Source organism: Euleptes europaea, chromosome 2 (genome assembly GCF_029931775.1).
Source record: "Euleptes europaea isolate rEulEur1 chromosome 2, rEulEur1.hap1, whole genome shotgun sequence".
NCBI classification, from domain to species: domain Eukaryota; kingdom Metazoa; phylum Chordata; class Lepidosauria; order Squamata; family Sphaerodactylidae; genus Euleptes; species Euleptes europaea.
The window spans coordinates 102907898-102927467 of NC_079313.1; the positions used below are offsets into that span (position 1 = coordinate 102907898).

The following is a 19570-nucleotide window of genomic DNA, read 5'->3' on the forward strand; positions in this document are numbered from 1 at the left end:
TCCGCAAGGGAGAAAGGCAGCTAAGAAATGTTCTAAATCAATAAAATTAATTGTAATGGTACTGTTCTACAGCTATCCAGCAATTCAGGGTTTTGTTTTTAAAGCCCTTTGATGACTGGGGAGAAATGGTGGCTCCAGGGGCCCAGGCAATAGCAATGGCAACAGTGTGGGAGGGATCTTCAATTCTTTACGATTTTCTGTCTATACAGTTTGCAAAGGCACTTTGACTGCAATCTTTCCAAAAAGATCATACCAAACCATGTTTTGGAATGAGCAAAGCAGGGAAGGAAAATGGAAGCAGGCAGAAAAGAGGGCATCATGTGGCTGCTCCTCAAAACAGCTTGTAAAAAAGCCAAAACACTCCTGTGGGAAGAGCTAGTGACCAGTCGTGGAACGTGGTGCGGACATGGAAAAACTTCCAGTCTGGAATCGTCCCAAGCAACTTGTAGCCTGACCCTCTGCTAGACTTGAAGAAAAGAGACATCATTTATTAAGCCCTGGCTGCTAACAATGCTTGAAACAAAGGGCGCCTGTCACTTCTCTTGTCCAACACCTGCTAAAGTGTGCGGTCAACTTTAAGTAAATCTGTAGGTCCCTGCCCAGTGACTGTTCCACACAATCACCCTTGGGCCCAGATCCAGCAGGCTAGCTGCACCCAAGACGGGACCAAGGAAGGATCATTAGTGCCTCAGTGCCCAGATTCCAAACAAGAAACTCCCAAGTCTCCTTTTCCTTTTAAGGAAACGTCTGAGTGGGACTGAGGACCGTTGTTGCCAGCAAGCAGCACCAATGCTCATTTCAGTCTGTTTAGAAGGAACTAGCGCCGTTTCAGTTTGTGCAAACATTTGTGATTAATCAGTGCAGGCACCAGGCTAGTTCTTTTTCAAGAAAGGTCAGGCCCAAGAGATGCAGAGTTCATGCTAATAGCTGCAAGGCAGGGTGGCTCCAGAGACATTCTGTACACAGGAGGAATGGTGCTGATAGTAGAATCGGGCATAGAGTCCAGACCCAAGAACGGGCTCCAGAATCATCAGAAGTTGCGTAGAGGGTGACCCAGTGCAAAGGAGGACAGAAGGACTCTTTGACTCTTTCACAGTTGTGTGCAAGAGGATGGACCCTCTTCTACATTTTCGGGGGCTACTATGTGTTCCAAAGACTGAGAAGGTCTGGAACAATCCAACCTCTTGATGCACAGCAAAGCTCTATAGGAAGGAAGGCATCACTTAGCAGTAGAGATTTCACAGTCTTGAAGCACACATGCGTGAATTGTACAAATGAGGAGCAAATGTGTTTCCCAGAAGAAGGGTTGTCTAGTTTTGAATAGCTCTGCCTTTAAAGAGAAGTTTAATCTGCTGAAATTAGCAGGTGATGTTTGTCTCTGTGCGGTGAAAGCCTTTGCACAAACTTTTGCAGATCATACTGCTATAAAAGGCTCAACCAAGAGCTGGCCAGGCTAGATATTTTTTTCTGGTTAGTCAGCAACCACACTTGAAAGATCCAGGACGTCTTTGATACAGCTGTACAACGAAATGCATATGAAATATACATGGAGTCTCATTGCTTCTTGTCAAGTGAAACTGTGAGCAAGATTATTTTACTAAAATTTAGCAAGAGAAGAGAAAGGTCTTTCGGGGGTCTGTCCTTTTGGCCAAGTCTGGCTTTCCTTGATGCAGAAGGAACTTCAGCGGGTATTATCCCTGAGTAAGAATCTGCTCCTGTCAAAATTCCCTCCTTCTACACAGTTCCTAAAGTTTCAGGAACCCCGTCATTGCTGCATTTGGATGTCCCAGCAAACCAACATTAAGGGTGAATGTACATGAAACCAGCTTGTGGGTGTGCTGGTGCATGTGCTTCCTTCCTCACATGGAGTGTGGTGAAGTAATCCTGCTTTTATATTAACAGTGATTACCTATGATGTGTAAGTGCAGGTGTGCGAGTTAACCAGAGTTATTTCCCCCTCACAAACCAGACTTCTAAACTGGGGTTTAATCCTGGTTTAGAATCCTGGGGTGAAAACGCATGGTCGCTTTAGCCTCCTTTATTCCCTGTTTCAGCCAGGATTCAGCCAAGATCGAACGCATGCGTTTCGCTGAACATGCGTTCGATCCTGGCTGAATCCTGGCTGAAACAGGGAATAAAGGAGGCTAAAGCAACCGCGCATTTTCGCCCCTGGTTTGTGGCAGAGACACTAATTCTGGTTAAGCTGCATGTCTGTATTCTTACATCATGAGTAAGTGGAATAAGTATCGCACCAAGGTTCCTTCAACATACTCCATGTATGGGTGCAGTGAGATGTGTGTGTGTGTGAGCATAGCAACAAACCGGGCCTGTACACATTGTGGCTTAATGTCGGTTTGATGTGACATCTGAATACATCTATGTGTCTGGTCACCCTACTTCCATAAAAGGAAACCTTTTCTTATTTTTTGGCCAGGTTGTGGCTTTTTCTATCATAGGGCTGGAACAAAAGCAGCAACAGCACCCGGCAAACTAGTGATATAATGGATGTTCCAAAATATTTGCAGGATATTGCTGGAGCTGATAAATACTTGAAGGCATGACCATGACGGCTAGGCTTCGCTGAATGTACCTGGAAACAATTGTTGAACATGGGCAGCAGCTGGAAATCTGGTTCCATAAGCTTGAGCTTAAGAAATTGTTTGTGGGAAAGAACTTTGAGAGGAGCCACTTGGCTGAATAGGAAGATAGTTTGACTGACAGAGGTTCCCCTGTAAGAAATGAACCTTTCCATAAGGGCCACGTGACATTTCCTAATTAGGGTCGCCAAGAGGCCTATAGAGAAATATCCTGTTGCTTTACTTAAGGCTAAATGGGAAATTAAGAGCCAGTGTGGTGGTGTGGTTAAGAGCAGTGGTTTGGAGCGGTGGACGCTAATCTGGAGAACTGGGTTGGTTTCCCCACTCCTACACATGAAGCCAGCTGGGTGATCTCAGGCTAGTGACAGTTCTCTCAGAACTCTCTCCGCCCCACCTACCTCTTGGGTGTCTGTTGTGAGGAGGGGAAGGGAAGGTGATTGTAAGCTGGTTTGATTCTTCCTTAAATGGTAGAGAAAGTTGGCATATAAAAACCAACTCTTCTTCTTCTGTATACTTCCATGCCATTAAAAACTTCCAATGTGCACTTCCACACATTAAGCCTATGATAAAGAGACAGAACATTTTCTTCCAGGCCCGTTGGCAACCCTACTTCTTGCATGAGAGAGGTGGGAAAAAACGAGGTTCATTCCACCACTGCAGAGAGAGAGGCTGTTTCTGTTTTTTGTTTTTGTCACCCGCCCATTTTCCACCTGCACATTATAGGAACTGAAGATCAGTGTCCGAATGCTCAGAATCCAGCAGGCTCATAGAGCAGCATTTCACCCTCTCCACCCAGATCTCCTCTGCTAGCCTGTGGCTCACAGTAAGGCTTGTGCTACTCAGCTCCACGGCGGGGGAGAGAAATGGCTGGGGAAGACACAAACAGATAGGTTAGGACACTGTTTTTCCCTCTCTGCGTCTACCTCTGCTATAATTTGACTCAATCAGGGCTCCAGCTCTCACTGCTCTGCTTGGGAGCCTAGTAGGGTTGCCAGCTGTGGGTTGGAAAATTCCTGGAGGTTTGGGGTGGAGCCTGGCGAGGCTGGGGTTTGGGGAGGGGAAGGACTTCAGTGGGGGATAATGCTGTGGAGTCCACCCTCGAAAGCAGCCATTTTCTCCAGGGATACTGATCTCTGTAGTATGGAGACCAGTTGTAATTCTGCATACATGTTAAAATAATTAAAGGGAGGGTGTTCTTGCATTTCTGCATTTGGTATGAGACTTAACGCTGCCTTTCCGATCCAGCAGCAAGCATAGTCCTAGATCAGTTTGATGTTTTGTGGGCCTGTTTGCATTCCAGGCCAAGAAGACCAAGTCTTGATGTTTAGAACTCCAGTGAGCCTAGTAATCTCTTCACTAAATACAGAGATCCTTGATTTCCCAAAATGGAGTCTGTTTATTTAAATACGTCAACAATATCTAATGGCAAACCCCTTCTTAATAGAGTGTATTCAGTTTTCGTGAAATCATGTAAAAGACTCCCTTTTCTGCAAATGTCCTTTAGAAGGAGCACACAAGCTGGAAATAGAGATCCACATAGACCAAAGGGATTCTGATCTAATATTTTGATCCAGCTGTTACTGGTTGTAGAAATCCTTAGTCAAATCTAAAGGGCAAATTTGCTAGTTTGCTTCCAACTGACTATGGCTGCAGTGTGGTTAGAGTGTTAGACTAGGATCTGGGAGACCCAGGTTTGAATTCCTACATGAGCATGGAAGGTTGCTGAGTGACCTTGGGCAAGTCATACTATCTGCCTACCTTATATGGTTGTTGTGAAGATAAAATGAATGAAACTAAGTAAGCCACTTTGGGTCCACGCTGGTGAGAAAGAGCGGGTATAAAGGAAGTAAATAAACAATGGTCAACTATTTGAAAACTGAACTGTTTGGTTTTCAGCTGGGATATCAGAGCAGAGTTAAGGTTCAGTTCCCTCAACTAATATTTTTATTTAGGGTTAGGGTTATTAATGTTTATTATATTTGTCTTCTTCTACTGGAGACTTACTATATCTTTTGAGAGAACAGAAATTATTCTGGTTTCCTCCCCATTTCTATGAATATGATTTCCTACTCTAGAAGTCACACATCACACAGGAACATGGCAGCTAAGACAATAGTCCTAAGCAGGTCTACTCAGAATCCTACTCAGGTTTATTTAATAAGGCTTACTCCCAGGAAAGCATTTTTTAGGACTGTACTGTAAGTAATACCTCAAGGAAAGATGTTAGCAAGATCTAATCAAATGTTTTATAGGGTTGCCAGTCTCCAGGTAGTACCTGGAGATCTCCCAGAATTGCAACTGGTCTCCAGGCAACAGAGATCTTGTAGAAATGGCTACTTTAGAAGGTGGACATTATGGCCCCTCCCCAAACCCCACCCTCCCCAGGCTCCACCCCCCAAATCTCCAAGGATTTCCCAACCCAGTACTGGCAACCCTACAAATCTAAGCATTGTTGATCTCAGTGTGACATAGTTATTGATGAACTTAACTCTCCCATCGAAATCAATGGGACTTGAAATGATTTCATTTTAGACCATGGCTGATACACAAGCTAAATTATAAACTACTTATGATAGTAGAATGGCTGGGCTCTGTGCCAGGAGAAAAAGCAAAACCAGGCCACTTATAAACAAGGAACGGAATTGTGAATACTTGGATGGCTATGCATGTTTACTTGGAAGTAGCACTTACTATTTTCAGAGGAGCTTTTCCCAGGAAAGTGCATCGGACTGCAGTCTTTAAGAAACAATAGATGTCACAGAGAGAAAGGAGGATGGTAGGGTTGCCAGCTCCAGGCTGGGAAATTCCTCAACATTTCGAGGTGGACCCTAGGGAGGGTGGGGTTTGGGGAAGGGAGGGGCCTCAGCAGGGTGTAATGCCACAGACTCCATCCTTCAAAGCAGCCAGTTTCTCCAGGGGAATTGATCTCTGTTGTCTGGAGAGCTGTTATAATTCTGGGAAATCTCCAGGCTGCACCTGGAAGTTGGCAACCCTAAAGGAGGCACAAGAACCCAAGTGGGATCTGCTTCCCTCAAGGGTCCAGCTACACATTACAAAGTCTTGTTTTCTGGGGAACAACATGAGGACTTTACATAACCAATGCAAGGAGAGTCTTGTGCCTCACAGACACACCAGCTCTTTTCTGTTTGCGACCACAGCAGGAAGGTAGAAGGGGCACTTAACTCCCACCTTACTGTTTTTTGCATCCTCAAACAGCCCCAGGGAGCCACCATTAGCTCCCTTGTGAAACTTAGTAAGTAAAGTGATTTTTGCAATGCAGCAAAGAGCAGCTCAATGCATTCTAGCCAGGCAGTCATATACTTGCAGTTAGGTTACATTTTGGAAAATTCCATACCCTAACCATACCTCTGGTGTTCATTAACCACTGTCATTTTATTTAATAAAGATGACAAACATAGCCCTATCCCAGATCAAGCAGGGATCTGGTGCATTCACATTGCACCTTTATCTTATGGATACTTCTTTCCTTCTCTTTTCACTAGGAAGAGAAGCCAGTGGAGAAGAAGAAAGAAGGAAAGATTCTTGAAGAAAAACATAAGGATATTCAGGGCAAAGACGTGAGAAGAAACAAAACTTCTGACCTAGCAAAAGAATGTAAAAAAGAAGAAAACATCCAAAAGGCAAATAAAAAAGCAAAGGATGAACCCGACAGTACTAAGAAAACTGGACAGATCAAAGAAGAGAAGTCCTCCAAGGAGGAAAAGAAGGTCTCAAAGGAGAAAAACAAATCAGAGGACAAAAATTCAACTGCCAAAGTGAGAGGGGAAGAAAAGAATAAAGCGCCAAAAAACAAACTAGCTGACGACAAAGGGAAAGAGGAGAAGACTTCCGATTTAAAGAGAGGCACTGAGAAGAGAGAAGATAAAAAAGAAACAGAGAGAATAGGAGATAAAAGTTCAACTTGCAAGCAAGGTTCGAAGACAGGAAGTGAAGAGAAATCACCCAAAGACAGCAAAGGAGCCTCAGAGGGGAAAAGCTCTAAACCAAGCGAGGAGAAATTACCGAGAGATGGCAAAGGCACCTTAGATGAGAAGAGCTCTAAACAAGAGCAAGAGACAGTAAAGGAGGCGACTCCTGACAGCAGCTCCCCTAAATCCGTAGACACTTCTTCCAACCAGAACAAGGAAGAGGAAGCCACCAGTATCTTTGATGAGCCACTGGAAAAGGTGAAGAACAACGATCCAGAGCTGACAGAGGTCAATGTCAATAACTCTGACTGTATCAACAATGAGATCCTGGTGCGCTTTGCCGAAGCCTTAGAATTCAACACTGTAGTCAAGGTGTTCGCATTGACCAACACCCGTGCTGATGATCACGTTGCCTTTGCCATAGCCATAATGCTGAAGTCAAACAAGACTCTGGTCAGCATAAATCTAGACTCTAATTACATAACAGGCAAAGGGATCCTTGCAATCTTCCGCGCCCTGCTGCAGAACAATACGCTGACAGAGCTGCGCTTTCACAACCAGAGGCACATTTGTGGGGGGAAAACTGAGATGGAGATCGCCAAGCTGCTGAAAGAAAACACCACCCTGCTGAAGCTGGGTTACCACTTTGAGCTAGCAGGACCCCGCATGACAGTCACCAACCTCCTGAGCAGGAACATGGACAAGCAACGACAGAAACGGATGCAGGAGCAGAAGCAGGCTCAAGAAAAGGGGGAGAAGAAGGATTTCCTGGAGGTGCCAAAGGTCGGAGGCCTGCCAGCTACCTCGCCTAAGGCTTCTCCAAAGCCATCCCCTAAAACGTCCCCCTGGTCTTCTCCCAAACCTTCTCCTAAAAAAGCGGGAGCCCCGGATGCACCTCCCCCACCTCCACCCCCTCTGGCCCCTCCTCTGGCCCCTCCCTTGATCAATGAAGACTTAAGGAAGTCTCTTTCCCCAGCAACTCAGAGGAAGATGGTAGAAAAAGCTCTTCCGCCACAAGAGAAGAACTCCCGGGATCAGCTTCTGGCTGCCATTCGCTCCAGCAACCTCAAAAAGCTGAAGAAGGCAAGTAAAGGGAGAAAGTGGGGTTGGTTCTTATTGGGGTGAAGACTTTGCAGAGTGCTGCTGGGGTCATTAAAGCCAAATTCTTGATAAGTCCTGTGATGCTGTCAATCAGGAGTATGTGCTGAGGGTCTTCTTAGGTAAATAAAGTATATCTTTATTTCAAGCAAATAGTACAAAGAAAATAAAAACAATAGAAGCCTACTACCAGGCTCCTTCATAGCAGTTTGCCATGATCCAGCTTATCTAGAGCCATTAGTAAAAGCTGGTCTGGAACTGCACCAGATTCTGATACCCTGGAACTATAAAATTATTTTTTTAAAAAACTATAAAATTACAAGGCTAACAAAGCTAGCCTGATCTCATCAGATCTCAGAAGCTAAGCAGGGTCAGCCCTGGTTAGTATTGGGATGGGAGACCACCAAGGAAGTCCAGGGTTGCTGTGCAGAGGAAGGCACTGGCAAACCACCTCTGTTAGTCTCTTGCCATGAAAACCCCAAAAGGGGTCACCATAAGTCAGCTGCGACTTGAAGGCACTTTACACACACACACACACAACAAAGCATTGGAACTTATACCTCCCCCTAACTGTGCTGTATTTTCCCATCAGTTGCCTACTGAAGAAATAGGGTTCAGGGATCTCGGCAAGGTCTGCCTGATGGGTTTCAGGTCCAGAGTGGCTCCTTTTGAAACCTAAATATCACTGAGGAGTGATACCCATTGTGAATTATCATCCATAGAAAAAAATGAGATCTGTTTGGTAATTAAAAGAATGATGGAGGGAAAGTGGGGAGAGTTAGAAACAAGCATGAGAGCCCCCAGAAGCTTTAACTGACCCCATCCCACTGAAAAATTGATATGACTGAGGGAAATTTAACACATGATGTCTTTCTGGCAATGAGGTAATCCTCACAAAATGTGATGCGACCATATGTGGAAAATGTGAGAACATCTGTCCTATGCTGACTTATTGAGAAGCCAGCACAGTGCTGATTTATTTCCAAACAATTTTTTTTGCCGTCACCTTAACCACTACACCATGCTGGATTGTGCTCTGTACATGTGGTCTTGGATCCTATACTTTTATTCAGTAGAGACTTCTCTCCAGGAACTGCAGAGGCAGTCCTCTGCTTCAGGACACATTCATCTCATGCTAGGCATTTTGGGGCTCCTTTAAAAACATTAGTCTAGCATATGTGGAAGCGCCCAGCACCAGAGGAAGCATGCTTTGTGGTAGAGGACGGCTTTCATAGTATGCTCAGAAGAAAGGCATAGGATCCAAGTCCTTGTTTCCTTCATGTGGATATGTGTAGGAAATAATGCACACAAAACATATATACTGAAAGGTAGAAAGGATGCACAAATAATTAATCAGTTGGCTTCCTGAAACATACAGCATATACCTTACAGGCCATGTGCTGCATGCTTTCCCCTGCACAAAGATCAATGTACGGAGACTATGTGTGCATTCCTGAAGGGGGGCCTGAAGCTCCTTAGGAACCAGCGTTGACCCCGTGCCAGCGTAGGTACCACCTTATCACGGAATAAAGTGGCACCTACACTGTCCCAGTGGCAAAAATGCCGGTGTCAAGGAACTGCGGAGCTGCGCCAGCCCGCGCAGCCACGCTGGCAGGGAATTCCTGGAAGTGAAAGCCCGTGCCAGTATGGGGAGGTGTTCACAGGGCGTTCCAAGGCATGGAGCTGACATTAGTCAGCTTCCAAACCCTTTTCGCCCCTGGAATGCCCCGTCGACCTGTAGCATTGCTACACTACCTTTTTTGGTGGTGTAGCCGCGCTAAACTCTATGGGGACATTTCCCCTATTTTCTTGCCAAAATACCTGTTATTTTCTTTGCAGCAGCTGGGAAGCCTCTGTGGAGGAGGCATGGCTGTGCTGCTCTCGGCCTCTGCCGAACTGCCACCTCCTTCAGAAATGTGCTACCCATGTACAAAACACCCACAATGTACAAAGTACATTACAACACATGAAGGATGAAGCAGTTTTAATTTTCAAAGCTGTTAATGCAAATAATTTTCAAGCAAGCCTACCCAGTGGTCCCCTTGATTTCAGATCTTGTACTAACAATCACCCTTTTTTAAAATCTTGGCAGGTGGAGGTTCCCAAATTACTGCAATAGGGGGATGGAATCTAGACTTCCTGGAAGGATGAGATTGCCAAAGCTGAATCACCATGTTTGTCTCTCAGGTGACTGTTTACATGAAAAAGCAGGAACAGAAGTCAGTACTTCACCAGCCCCAGAAGACCAGTATTCTCTGTGGGACTGAATTGGAGGGATGGACTAGACAAGCTGCCAAGGAGGCCTGGGTGTCAGGAAATACCAATATTTATTCTCAGAACTTTTAAAATCAGAAACTTTTGCTACAAGGAGGGGTCTGGAGAAGGTCATACATCTGGTCTGTCTATCCAGTTTTCCTTTAAGAGAATTTAGGAAGTAAAGTGGCAGATATGGTAAGTCTTGAGAGAATCTGTATTCAGAGCATCCCTGCTTGTCCTTCCAGTTACCAGGCAACAACGCTGCAATCATCTGCCGCTAGAAATACAAGAACAAAACTGCACTGGAGCAGCATCACTAAGAGAAAGCAATTGGACCCAACTTCAGCACAATATGACTCCAAAAGAAGTAGCACCAGGTTCTTGGCATCTGCTACTAGAGCCAACTAGCAGCGTTGTCATTCTATCTGAGGGAAAAATTACTGGGCCAAATCCAATTTTCTATTATTTCTGTGATCTCTAGTATTCTGATCCTCTGATAGTGCAAAAGATTTCTCTAGCCTCCACAGGAGGTGTAAGAAACCCTGTATGTCTATAAAGTGTGTTAAGGGCTTATTGTGGTATCAGGAACCTAACAGTAAGCACATGAATGGGCAATGGAACAGAACAGATTGTGGATCATGTTACTGGGAGTGAGGCTACATTGAGCCAGCACCTTGGAAATGAGCAGTATCTTCCAAACTAGTTTGGGAATCTATTAACCTGATGGGCCTGGTGGGATAGGAGAAACAAGTTAAGGTCGGTCATTTGTTGGCGGTGGTGGAAAAGGCCAGCAATGACTATTACTTATCTTGAACCACACTGAAAAAATTAATGTAGTATCGCAACACTCAGGGCAAACACTGTCAACATCTTATTGATATCCTTCAAGCACTTGGGCTCCAGAGATGTCCTGGAGGAGATGAAGTCAACATAAAATTACTGCTTCCTTCAGGCCAGAGCACTTATTTCCTGTACAGACAATGGCATTGTTGGGTCCAGAAAGTTCCTGTGCCTGTTTCTCTTTTTAAAATTGTTATGTATGTTGATTTAAAGGTAAAGAAATTCCCAAGTAAATGGTGTTCACAGCCTGTAGATCAACATCTCCTACCCTGTGATCCAGAAACCATGACGTGTAGTCTATGAAGATGTTGAGTTCTCCAACTAAACTGAGTGCCAACTCAACTTCCCTTGTATCTTCTTCCATTTTAAGCACATGAGGCTCAATTCGTACATTACGTTTTCAGCATGGTTGCCACAAAGTACTCTTTTGAGGTTGGCTCTCATGTTGCCTCGGTAACACATGGAAGTTCTGCATCAAATGGGTAGCCTTAACCACATTCCACACCAGCACCATCAGCCCTGTGGAGGGAAGTACCCTGGTGAGAGAAGCACCCAGATAATTCAAACTACCCCCGTGGTATGGAGCATCTATGTGCTATTGATTTAGCATTTCAGATCACTGCGGGGGAGTAGTTTTGCAGTGGCAAAGATGTCACAAGGGTGATATATAAAGTGGGTCTGAGAAAGGAAAAGTAGCAATTAACTTTGGATCAGCATCCTCTTTTTGCTGCTTGATGGATGGGAAATGCTCAGTTGCAGTTGTTTTTGTTTTTTCCTATCTCAAGGCCAAGAAGTTTGTCCTGTGGCTGAACAACATAGGTAGCATGAGCACTCTGCTTGACATGGGCATGAAGACCGCCCCCCCATATTTCATGTGAAGAAAATGTACAAAAGGAGGCCAGCTATAACTGTCCGGGATGTGTTATAATTATTAAGTAGCAGTTTCCTCGCAAGGGTGAATAAAGGGCAGTTTGATCACAAGCCACTTTAGCTGGAACTCTTGGATATTAACAGTTTCATTCTCTTGGGGGGTCAGTCCAAGCACTGTAGCTTAACTGGTTTGCGACTCAGGCTGTACATTTTAAAAAATCTATGCATTTGTATAAGAGTTTAATATATAGAAGGGTGGATAAATCTAATGTCACTTTCCCTGGAGCAGGATTGTATTTCTCCCACAAACTGCTAAATCATGTCCACACTGAGATAACACGAAGTAGTTCAGATACAAGCTAGTCTATTATTTATACGCCCCAATCAGGAACCCTCCACAGCATGATGGTGTCTGTGTCCCCCTTTCTGTGAAGGATGTGTGAAGCACCAATGAGAGAGCGCTTACGGAGACCCAGTTCGGCTTTCCTCCTTGCCAGATTACCGGGTTAACTTTAACAAGGGAGGAGTCTCGTTTCTAAAATGCTAAAGAGACAGTGGATTTACGTATTGTCTCAAAGAAGATCATGTTACTTCTGTTAAAAGCAGGATACAGAGAAAATCCCTGCTTGCAAAGCAATGCTGGTCTTATGTGTTTAGGACATTGGGGGCGGGGGAGTGGAAAGAAAATAAAAGAGGCAAATCACTTGAGCTCAAGCGCAGAGGCTGCTGCAGTTTTCAGCTCTGTAACCTGTGAACGCAAATCGTCTTTGCGATATGTACCAATTCACTCACACCTTCATTAATAAAGCTCACACAATGCTGCTGATGGTGACTAGTGGAACATTCTGAGGCTGAGGGTGGTGAATATATTTAGATGCTGCCAATTCATAACAGAAATGAAGCATTATTTGTCTGCAGTGACCGGATGGGGGCTGCCTGGATCTATGTCAATGAGAGGCTGCATTTATGCACCTGGCATCCCTCATCACAGCCTGGGGTTGCCAACCTCCAAGTGATGACTGGAGAGCTCCCGGTATTACAACTCATCTCCAGATGACTGAGATCAGTTCCCCTGGGGGAAATGGATGCTTTGGAGGGTGGACTGTATGGCACTACACCCCACTGAGATCCCTCACCTTCCCAAATCTTGCTGTCCACAGACTCCATCCTCAGATCTCCAGGTATTTTCCAAGCAGCTATTGTATTTTCCAAGCAGCCCTATGTACTAATTTACAGCTATTGGCATTTTATAGGTGGGCAACTGAGGTTAAGAAATAATGACTTGCCCATGGCATTGGTTAAGCCTGGCACGGACTCCAGGTTTCCTTCCTTCAGATCTCCCATCTATTGGCTGACCCTGGCTCTGACAGCTGAGAAACAAAATGGAAATTTGACTCCTCTTGATAGGGTATGGCAGAAACGTAAGATTCACAGTTGGGATAGGGTGTTTCTGTTTGTGTACAAACACAAGCCCACCATGCAGTCTCGAGTATGCTGGGAGTGGGGCCAGCTGAGAGGATCTTCCCCTTTCTGCCGCTGCCAGCACAGTGAGTTGCGTGCCAACTCTGTGAGAAGTCCATCATTGCCGAAGGTCTGGCTGACTCTGAACCACTGCTTCTCAGAGTCCAAAGAAATGTCTATATTTGGGCATTTTGCATAGACCAGCTCAAGCAAACCTCATTCCTTTGCTCTTCCTAAGAGTGGGAAACCTTCCAGCTGCCCAGAACAGCAGAGAAGAGAAAACAAAGCCCAGATCATCACAGCTTCTCCCTAGGCCTTTCCCGAAGCTGGTGCAGTTTCCTTCCGTGGGTCTGCTGTCCATACCATGAAATGCTCTTTTGCACCTCCAGCTCCACAGCCATCCTCTGCCCTAATAACTGCCCTTAATATTCCTTGTGCTGCTTTGACCTGTGCCTTGCATGTGGCAGATGAGAACAGAAAAGGGGGGCAAAGGGCTCACGGTGTGTAAGCCAGTGTGGTGTAGTGGTTAAGTGCGGTGGTTTGGAGCGGTGGACTCTAATCTGGAGAACCAGGTTTGATTCCCCATTCCTCCACATGAGCGGCGGACACTAATCTGGTGAACTGGATTTGCTTCCCTACTCCTACACATGAAGCCAGCTGGGTGACCTTGGGCTAGTCACAGTTCTCTTAGCGCTCCCTCAGCCCCACCTACCTCACAAGGTGTCTGTTGTGGGGAGGGGGAGGGAAGGTGGTTGTAAGCCGGTTTGATTCTTCCTTAAGTGGTAGAGAAAGTCAGCATAGTCACCAACTCTTTTTCTAAGCAAGGAAAGAGATTATTCACCACATCGGTTGCACGACCCTCTGAATGGGTGATGAAGTTCAAAGGCTTCATTTTCTAACAATAAAGAACAATTTTTGTTTGCAGGTTCTCAGATCAGAAATGTGTATGATCACTGTGTCACACAAAACTTATCCTTCCCTACTACAGTTTCTAAAACATCAAGGCACACTGGCAAAAGCTGTGATATTCAGTCCCTCAACAAGAAAATTCAGTCCACACACACACACACACACTCCCCCAGTGAACACTGTTCTATGCCCAGAGGAAGGCAACAACACTCCAGGGTCCCTGGGCCATTCTAGCCTGGAGGAAAATTCCTTCCTGACCCCAAAGTGGCCATTGATATTACCATGTTCTATTGAGGAACAGCTCTGTCAGGAAGTTATTTCTAATTTTTAGCCAAAAACTCTAATTACAGCCCACTGGTTCTGATCCGACCTTCTGGGGCAACAGAAAATAACTCACTGGAGAAAGAATGGAACATTTCTCCCCAAAGAATTGCACAAGTATTTCATAGAAGGTTGTGGCATAGTTGACTTTTTATCACAGTAATCTGGCTATCCAGAATCCTTGTTGTATTTCTGCATTACAACCATGTCCAAGCTTCTCTGTTACTGTGAAACTACTTAATTCGTTACTACTCGAAAGGTAGGAAATAGCTAGCAAGGGATCCAGTGGCATAACTAATTGTTTCTATGACCAGGGAAAGTGCATAAATCTACCCCCCTCCCAGGAGCCAGCCCCAGGACATTAAAAATGACTGTTGATCTGTAAGGGGACTGCTGCTGAAATAGACTGCTTCTGCTCAAAAGCTGTTGTACAAAAATCCTGCTGGTAGGTACCACTTGGTGAAAAGTTTTCTCTTTTCTCATAAGCAGGATTCAGTGCCTGAATGTGTTTCATTTTGTTGGGCTGTAAGTACAGAGCCAAAGAGCAACTGTGCAAGGGTAGCAATCTTCCCTGTCTTTTACCCTCACTCGGCCTCTGACCTTGCTGGTATTTCCTTTACAGCTTGAGCAATGCTTAATAATTCCACAATGAAAAGAAATGACACTATTTGAATAATCTCTACGTGGTAAACGAGCCCCCATTTTTTATTTGGCCTTCTTGCCTACAGTTTACCTGGGACAGATGCCCCAGTATCTCACTCTGGTTATACCCCTGAACTGAACAATGGCAGCAGTTTTTGGGATCACGGCCCTATTTCTTCTTACTGCAAAGATCTTTCCCCTCTACAATCATATATTCCTTTCTCTGTGTGCATGCATATGGAAAACTCAACTACATAACTCATATGCACCAACTGTCCATACAACCCTCTTTTGCTACTACTCTGTTTAAAGCAATCCATAATTTGAGTTCTTCTTAGGTAATGCAGCTATGCCCTCATGTGGTGGAATTCTTTCCACACATATCTTTAATCCAATTTTCTCATACAAAGTGTTAAGTCCGCGTGGGAAGGATTCACGAGGTCGGAGACGGAGTTCAAACAACAACCGCGTTTATTGATTACAGGAACAGAACTGGTTAACACAATGAGCAACCCCTGTTTATATGCCCCCTTGGCTGCCTGCGGCCACTCCCCCCTTGATCCGTGATAGGGGGACATAACCTCCTGGTGACCAATGGTATATATTGGCTTAGAGCCAATGGGGTCCGTTTGCTTGACCAATAGGGTGAGCAGGGTTTAGGATCCTTCGTGCAGAACTCAAGCTCCTAAGTCTCCCTTGCTTACTCCCCAACTATATACATACACAACACAAAGAGCAGTCCCTTATGTGGCTGAGGAAGTGGGCTTTCATGTAAGGAAGAACTGATGTGCAGAGGTGTTGTGTGCACCAGTTTTCACAGCATGATCTAGCCACTGCTGCTGATTTTAATAAGAGAGGTTTCAAGTCATAGACTGCAGCTGCCCATCCCTGGCTATTGTTCTGCAGCAGTCATATGTAACTGGATTTTGTCCACACACACACACACACACAACTCCAGTTCTGAAAGACAGCTATAGTGCAATGATAGCACAAGATCCAGTGGTGTATAGATGCAGCCATGCTTCACTCTCTGTTTGAAATCAAAGAGAGTTTAAAGCTACACAACTCTTGCGTTATTTTCCCAAGCAAATTATGAGCTAATGAAAACTGAATATGTAGGGAAATGTCAACATCTACTTCCATGAAAATACAAATATAAAACAATAATCCAGGCAGGGGTATGATTTCTCACACAGCCTCATTCTATGTATATTGTTTGTATGTGTATTCTAGCTCTAGTTTTAATTGTTTCAATTATGTGTTATTTGTTGGTTTTAACAGTTATTAAGACATGCTTTTATTATTCATGTTTTTTATTTCGTTAGCCACTGTGGTGGCCCTTATGAGGGCAGAAAGGCAGGGTATGAATTTTATAAAATAAAATAAAACGATTTAGAAATAATATTACTTACTCATAAATAAGTGTGCATAGAACCACAGGCTAAAGCCCAGAATCAGATTGTGGTTTCCACACCTGAGTAGGACAAATCTTTGATGAAGTTCTGTGTGTATGTGTGTGTGTTAAGTGCCGCCAAGTCACTTACAGCTCATGGAGACCCTATGAATCAATGTCCTACCTTTGACAGCCTTACTCAGGTCTTGCAAACTGAGGGCCGTGGCTTCCTTTATTGAGTCCGTCCATCTCTTGTTGGGTCTTCCTCTTCTCCTGCTGCCCTCAACTTTTCCTAGTTCTAGACCAGCTCTCAGCAGCTCCCACCTTCCTGATCCACCGCTTTACCACCAAGACCAAGCCGAGCACTTCTGCCAGGGGGCGAGAGTGGCATTGGGAGCCGAGTCGTGCGCGCTGGGGCTTTGTCTGCTGCATCCCTGCCTACCCTGCCTGCTCGTGCTGGAACTGCCGCCCGGTAGGCTGCAGCGGGGAGTGATGAGCCTCGGCTGAATGGTGCTTGCCCGGCGCGTGCCCTTTGGAGGTGGCGGCCCCCCCAGGGTGAGTGCTTAGCCCAGGAACTTCACAGACTCATAGAGTTGGAAGGGACCACCAGGGTCATCTAGTCCAACCCCCTGCACAGCGCAGGAACTTCACAACTACCTCCCCCCCCCACACACCCTCAGTGACCCCTACTCCCTGGCCAGAAGGTGGCCCAGAAGAGAGAAACTATGGATGTATATGAGGATGGCCAAATTAACGGAATTCCTATATGGAAAAGATATGGAAGAATTTAAAAACACTTGGGCAAAGGCCGTCACATATTGGGATAAACTGGCAAAAATGGATTTTACTATTTTAATTAGTGAGTTATAGAAACTAGTTTTAATATTTTTATATTTTACTGTTAATAGATATCTTTAAAACTGTTTAGACATTTCTTCGGAAGTCGGGTGATGGGTCACTTTTGAAGGTGGGTGGAGGGTTGAAGGGGTATCTTTTTGAACTTTATAACTTTGTAACCAAGAATGTATTAATAAGTATATATACTCTTTTGTATTTTCTTTTTAATTTATTTTATTTTATTATTATTGTATTTGTTTGTTTTGTTTTATGTTATAAAAATTAATGAAAATTTTTATTTTTTTAAAAAAGAAGGTGGCCGAGATGCCCTCCCTCTCATGAACTGCCTAAGGTCATAGAATCAGCATTGCTGACAGATGGCCATCTAGCCTCTGCTGAGCGCCAAGCAATAGCAAGGCCGGTATTTGGGGGCTGGAGGAGGGTTCTATTCCTCCAGCAGCCCTGTTTCACAGAGGCAATGTGAGATTGAGGAAAAGGGCTTTTAGGGCAAGGCTTTGAAAATGCATCATTATGCAGCCCGGGCACACGGCCCCTTTCCTTTCCATCTGTCCCAGGGAAGCCCAGAGCATCACTCAATGTAGGCTAGTAGGAAGGTTTCGGTAGGGTGAAGGTGGATGGGATCCAACTGCTCTGTCTGAATGTATGCTATTTGCAAGAGATCTCCTGCTCCCAGATTGCGTTCTGGAGGCATCCTAGGATGGGTTTTTGTTGACACTGATGGATATTACATTACAAGTTATTAGGAATCCAGGCAGAGATATACAGACAATTTAACAACTACAAGAAGAAGCATTTTAGCAGTGCTTTTTGTGTTCAGAGTGCTTTACGCACATGATCTTGTAATAATCTTTACAATAGACTTGTGAGGTAGGCCAGTATTATTATCTCCATATCCGCGATGAGAAGCCCAGTCTGAGAGTCTTGCCTAAGGTCTCCTAATAAATTGGGCAGAAGCAACATTTGAACCAGAGACTTCCTGAATCAGAGCTCATTTTCACAGCTGTTAAGCTTATGAGAGCTGAAAATTGTTTGAAAAAGAGCCATCATTTCCATGGTTTGTACACAGTTTATTTTAGCCCACTATCACCTCTGGTCAAACAGAATTTTTAGGGAAACAGCGCATGGAAAACAATGGAAAACCTCGCAAGATCTAAGAAATGAAAATTGTTTCTTATTTCAAACTGACTCTCTGAAAAAGAAAATTGCATTTGTCTCCAGCCTTACTTGATAAAACATCATTGTTGAATGTTTTATTCTACCACTTCCTTTCCCCATTACCGTGCAGAGACTTTTCTGTTAGAAAACAGAGCCTTAGCAAACTTAAAGATGGCTGATATAAAAAACCTAAGCATTTGAACTGGAATGAAGGGCTCCTTGTTTTTGAACTGGGCTCTGGCTGGCTGCTGCTTGGAGTTAACCTGATCTGTCCTCTCTGCTCTGGGCAGGTGTGAAGCAGGAGCCAGTGAAGGAAAAGCCAGTAGTTGTGAAGGCAGAGCCAGCCTACCCCCTTCCCATTGAGGCAACCCAGCAGCATGTGAGCCGGAGGACTGAGAGGCGGCTGCTGCTCAGGAGCTCTGGCCAAATCCCAGACGAACCCTGTGAGGACTGGAGCAGAAGCTCCCCCCCCCCCATTCCTCTCAGACTGAACTCTCGCTCAGTGAGCTTGGGGGATGGCAGGAGGCCCTGGGTTCGGATTATGCCAGCATCACATTTGACCAGGAGTCTCCACATGGTCGCCTGAATGATTGTCATATGGGAGATGCGGCACCTCCTCCGACAGTGCCAATTCAGGAAGGGCTGTCAGAAATCAGTCATCTTAGCCTAGCAGAGAGACGGATTGTCCAGGCTAATGAGCAGCTGGTATGGGAGCTGCGTGCCTTCCGGCAGGAGTATGCTGAAAGCCACGCAGAAACTGCCTCCATCTTGCACAGCATTGCTGAAGCCCTGAGTGGTGTTCTCTGCAGCCCTTCTGAGATCCGGGATCTCTACCTCCGCCAGCAGGTGGTGCCCAAGCAATGAGGGAGACACCGGCAGAAGATGCTGAGCACCTCTAGGTGTATGTGCCCTTTCATGGATAGGTTTCATCTACTCTAGAAGTGACTTGTATGGACAAGTAATTACTTCAGCAACTGAGATGGGTTTTGGTGATGGGTTGGGGTTGGAGGACAGATTTCACTTCAGATTTTCCTGATTTTTGACCTTCCATTCTCACCTCAATAAAACTCTGAAATGTAAATCTTTTCTGAGGAGTTTGTTAGGAGGCAGGGCTTGTTTTTAGTAGTTTTGTACAGAATTCATTCTTTGCTTTACCCTTCTCCCTTGAAGAGTCCAATTATCACTAGTACACCTGCTGCTTCCATGTTCTTTCCTTGGTCTCTGCTTCTGCTCGCCACTTG

General features: G+C 45.0%; 1 protein-coding gene across 1 annotated transcript in view; it reads left to right on the forward strand.

Annotated features, from left to right (window-relative positions):
• LMOD1 (leiomodin 1) overlaps positions 1–19193 on the forward strand; it is a 47079-nt gene extending 27886 nt beyond the window's left edge. The window contains exons 2-4 of the mRNA XM_056844858.1: positions 6101–7613; positions 18620–18708; positions 18816–19193. Coding sequence (XP_056700836.1) covers positions 6101–7613; positions 18620–18708; positions 18816–19193 — 1980 coding nt within the window. The remainder of the gene's footprint in view (positions 1–6100; positions 7614–18619; positions 18709–18815) is intronic.
• Positions 19194–19570: the final 377 nt, after the last annotated feature.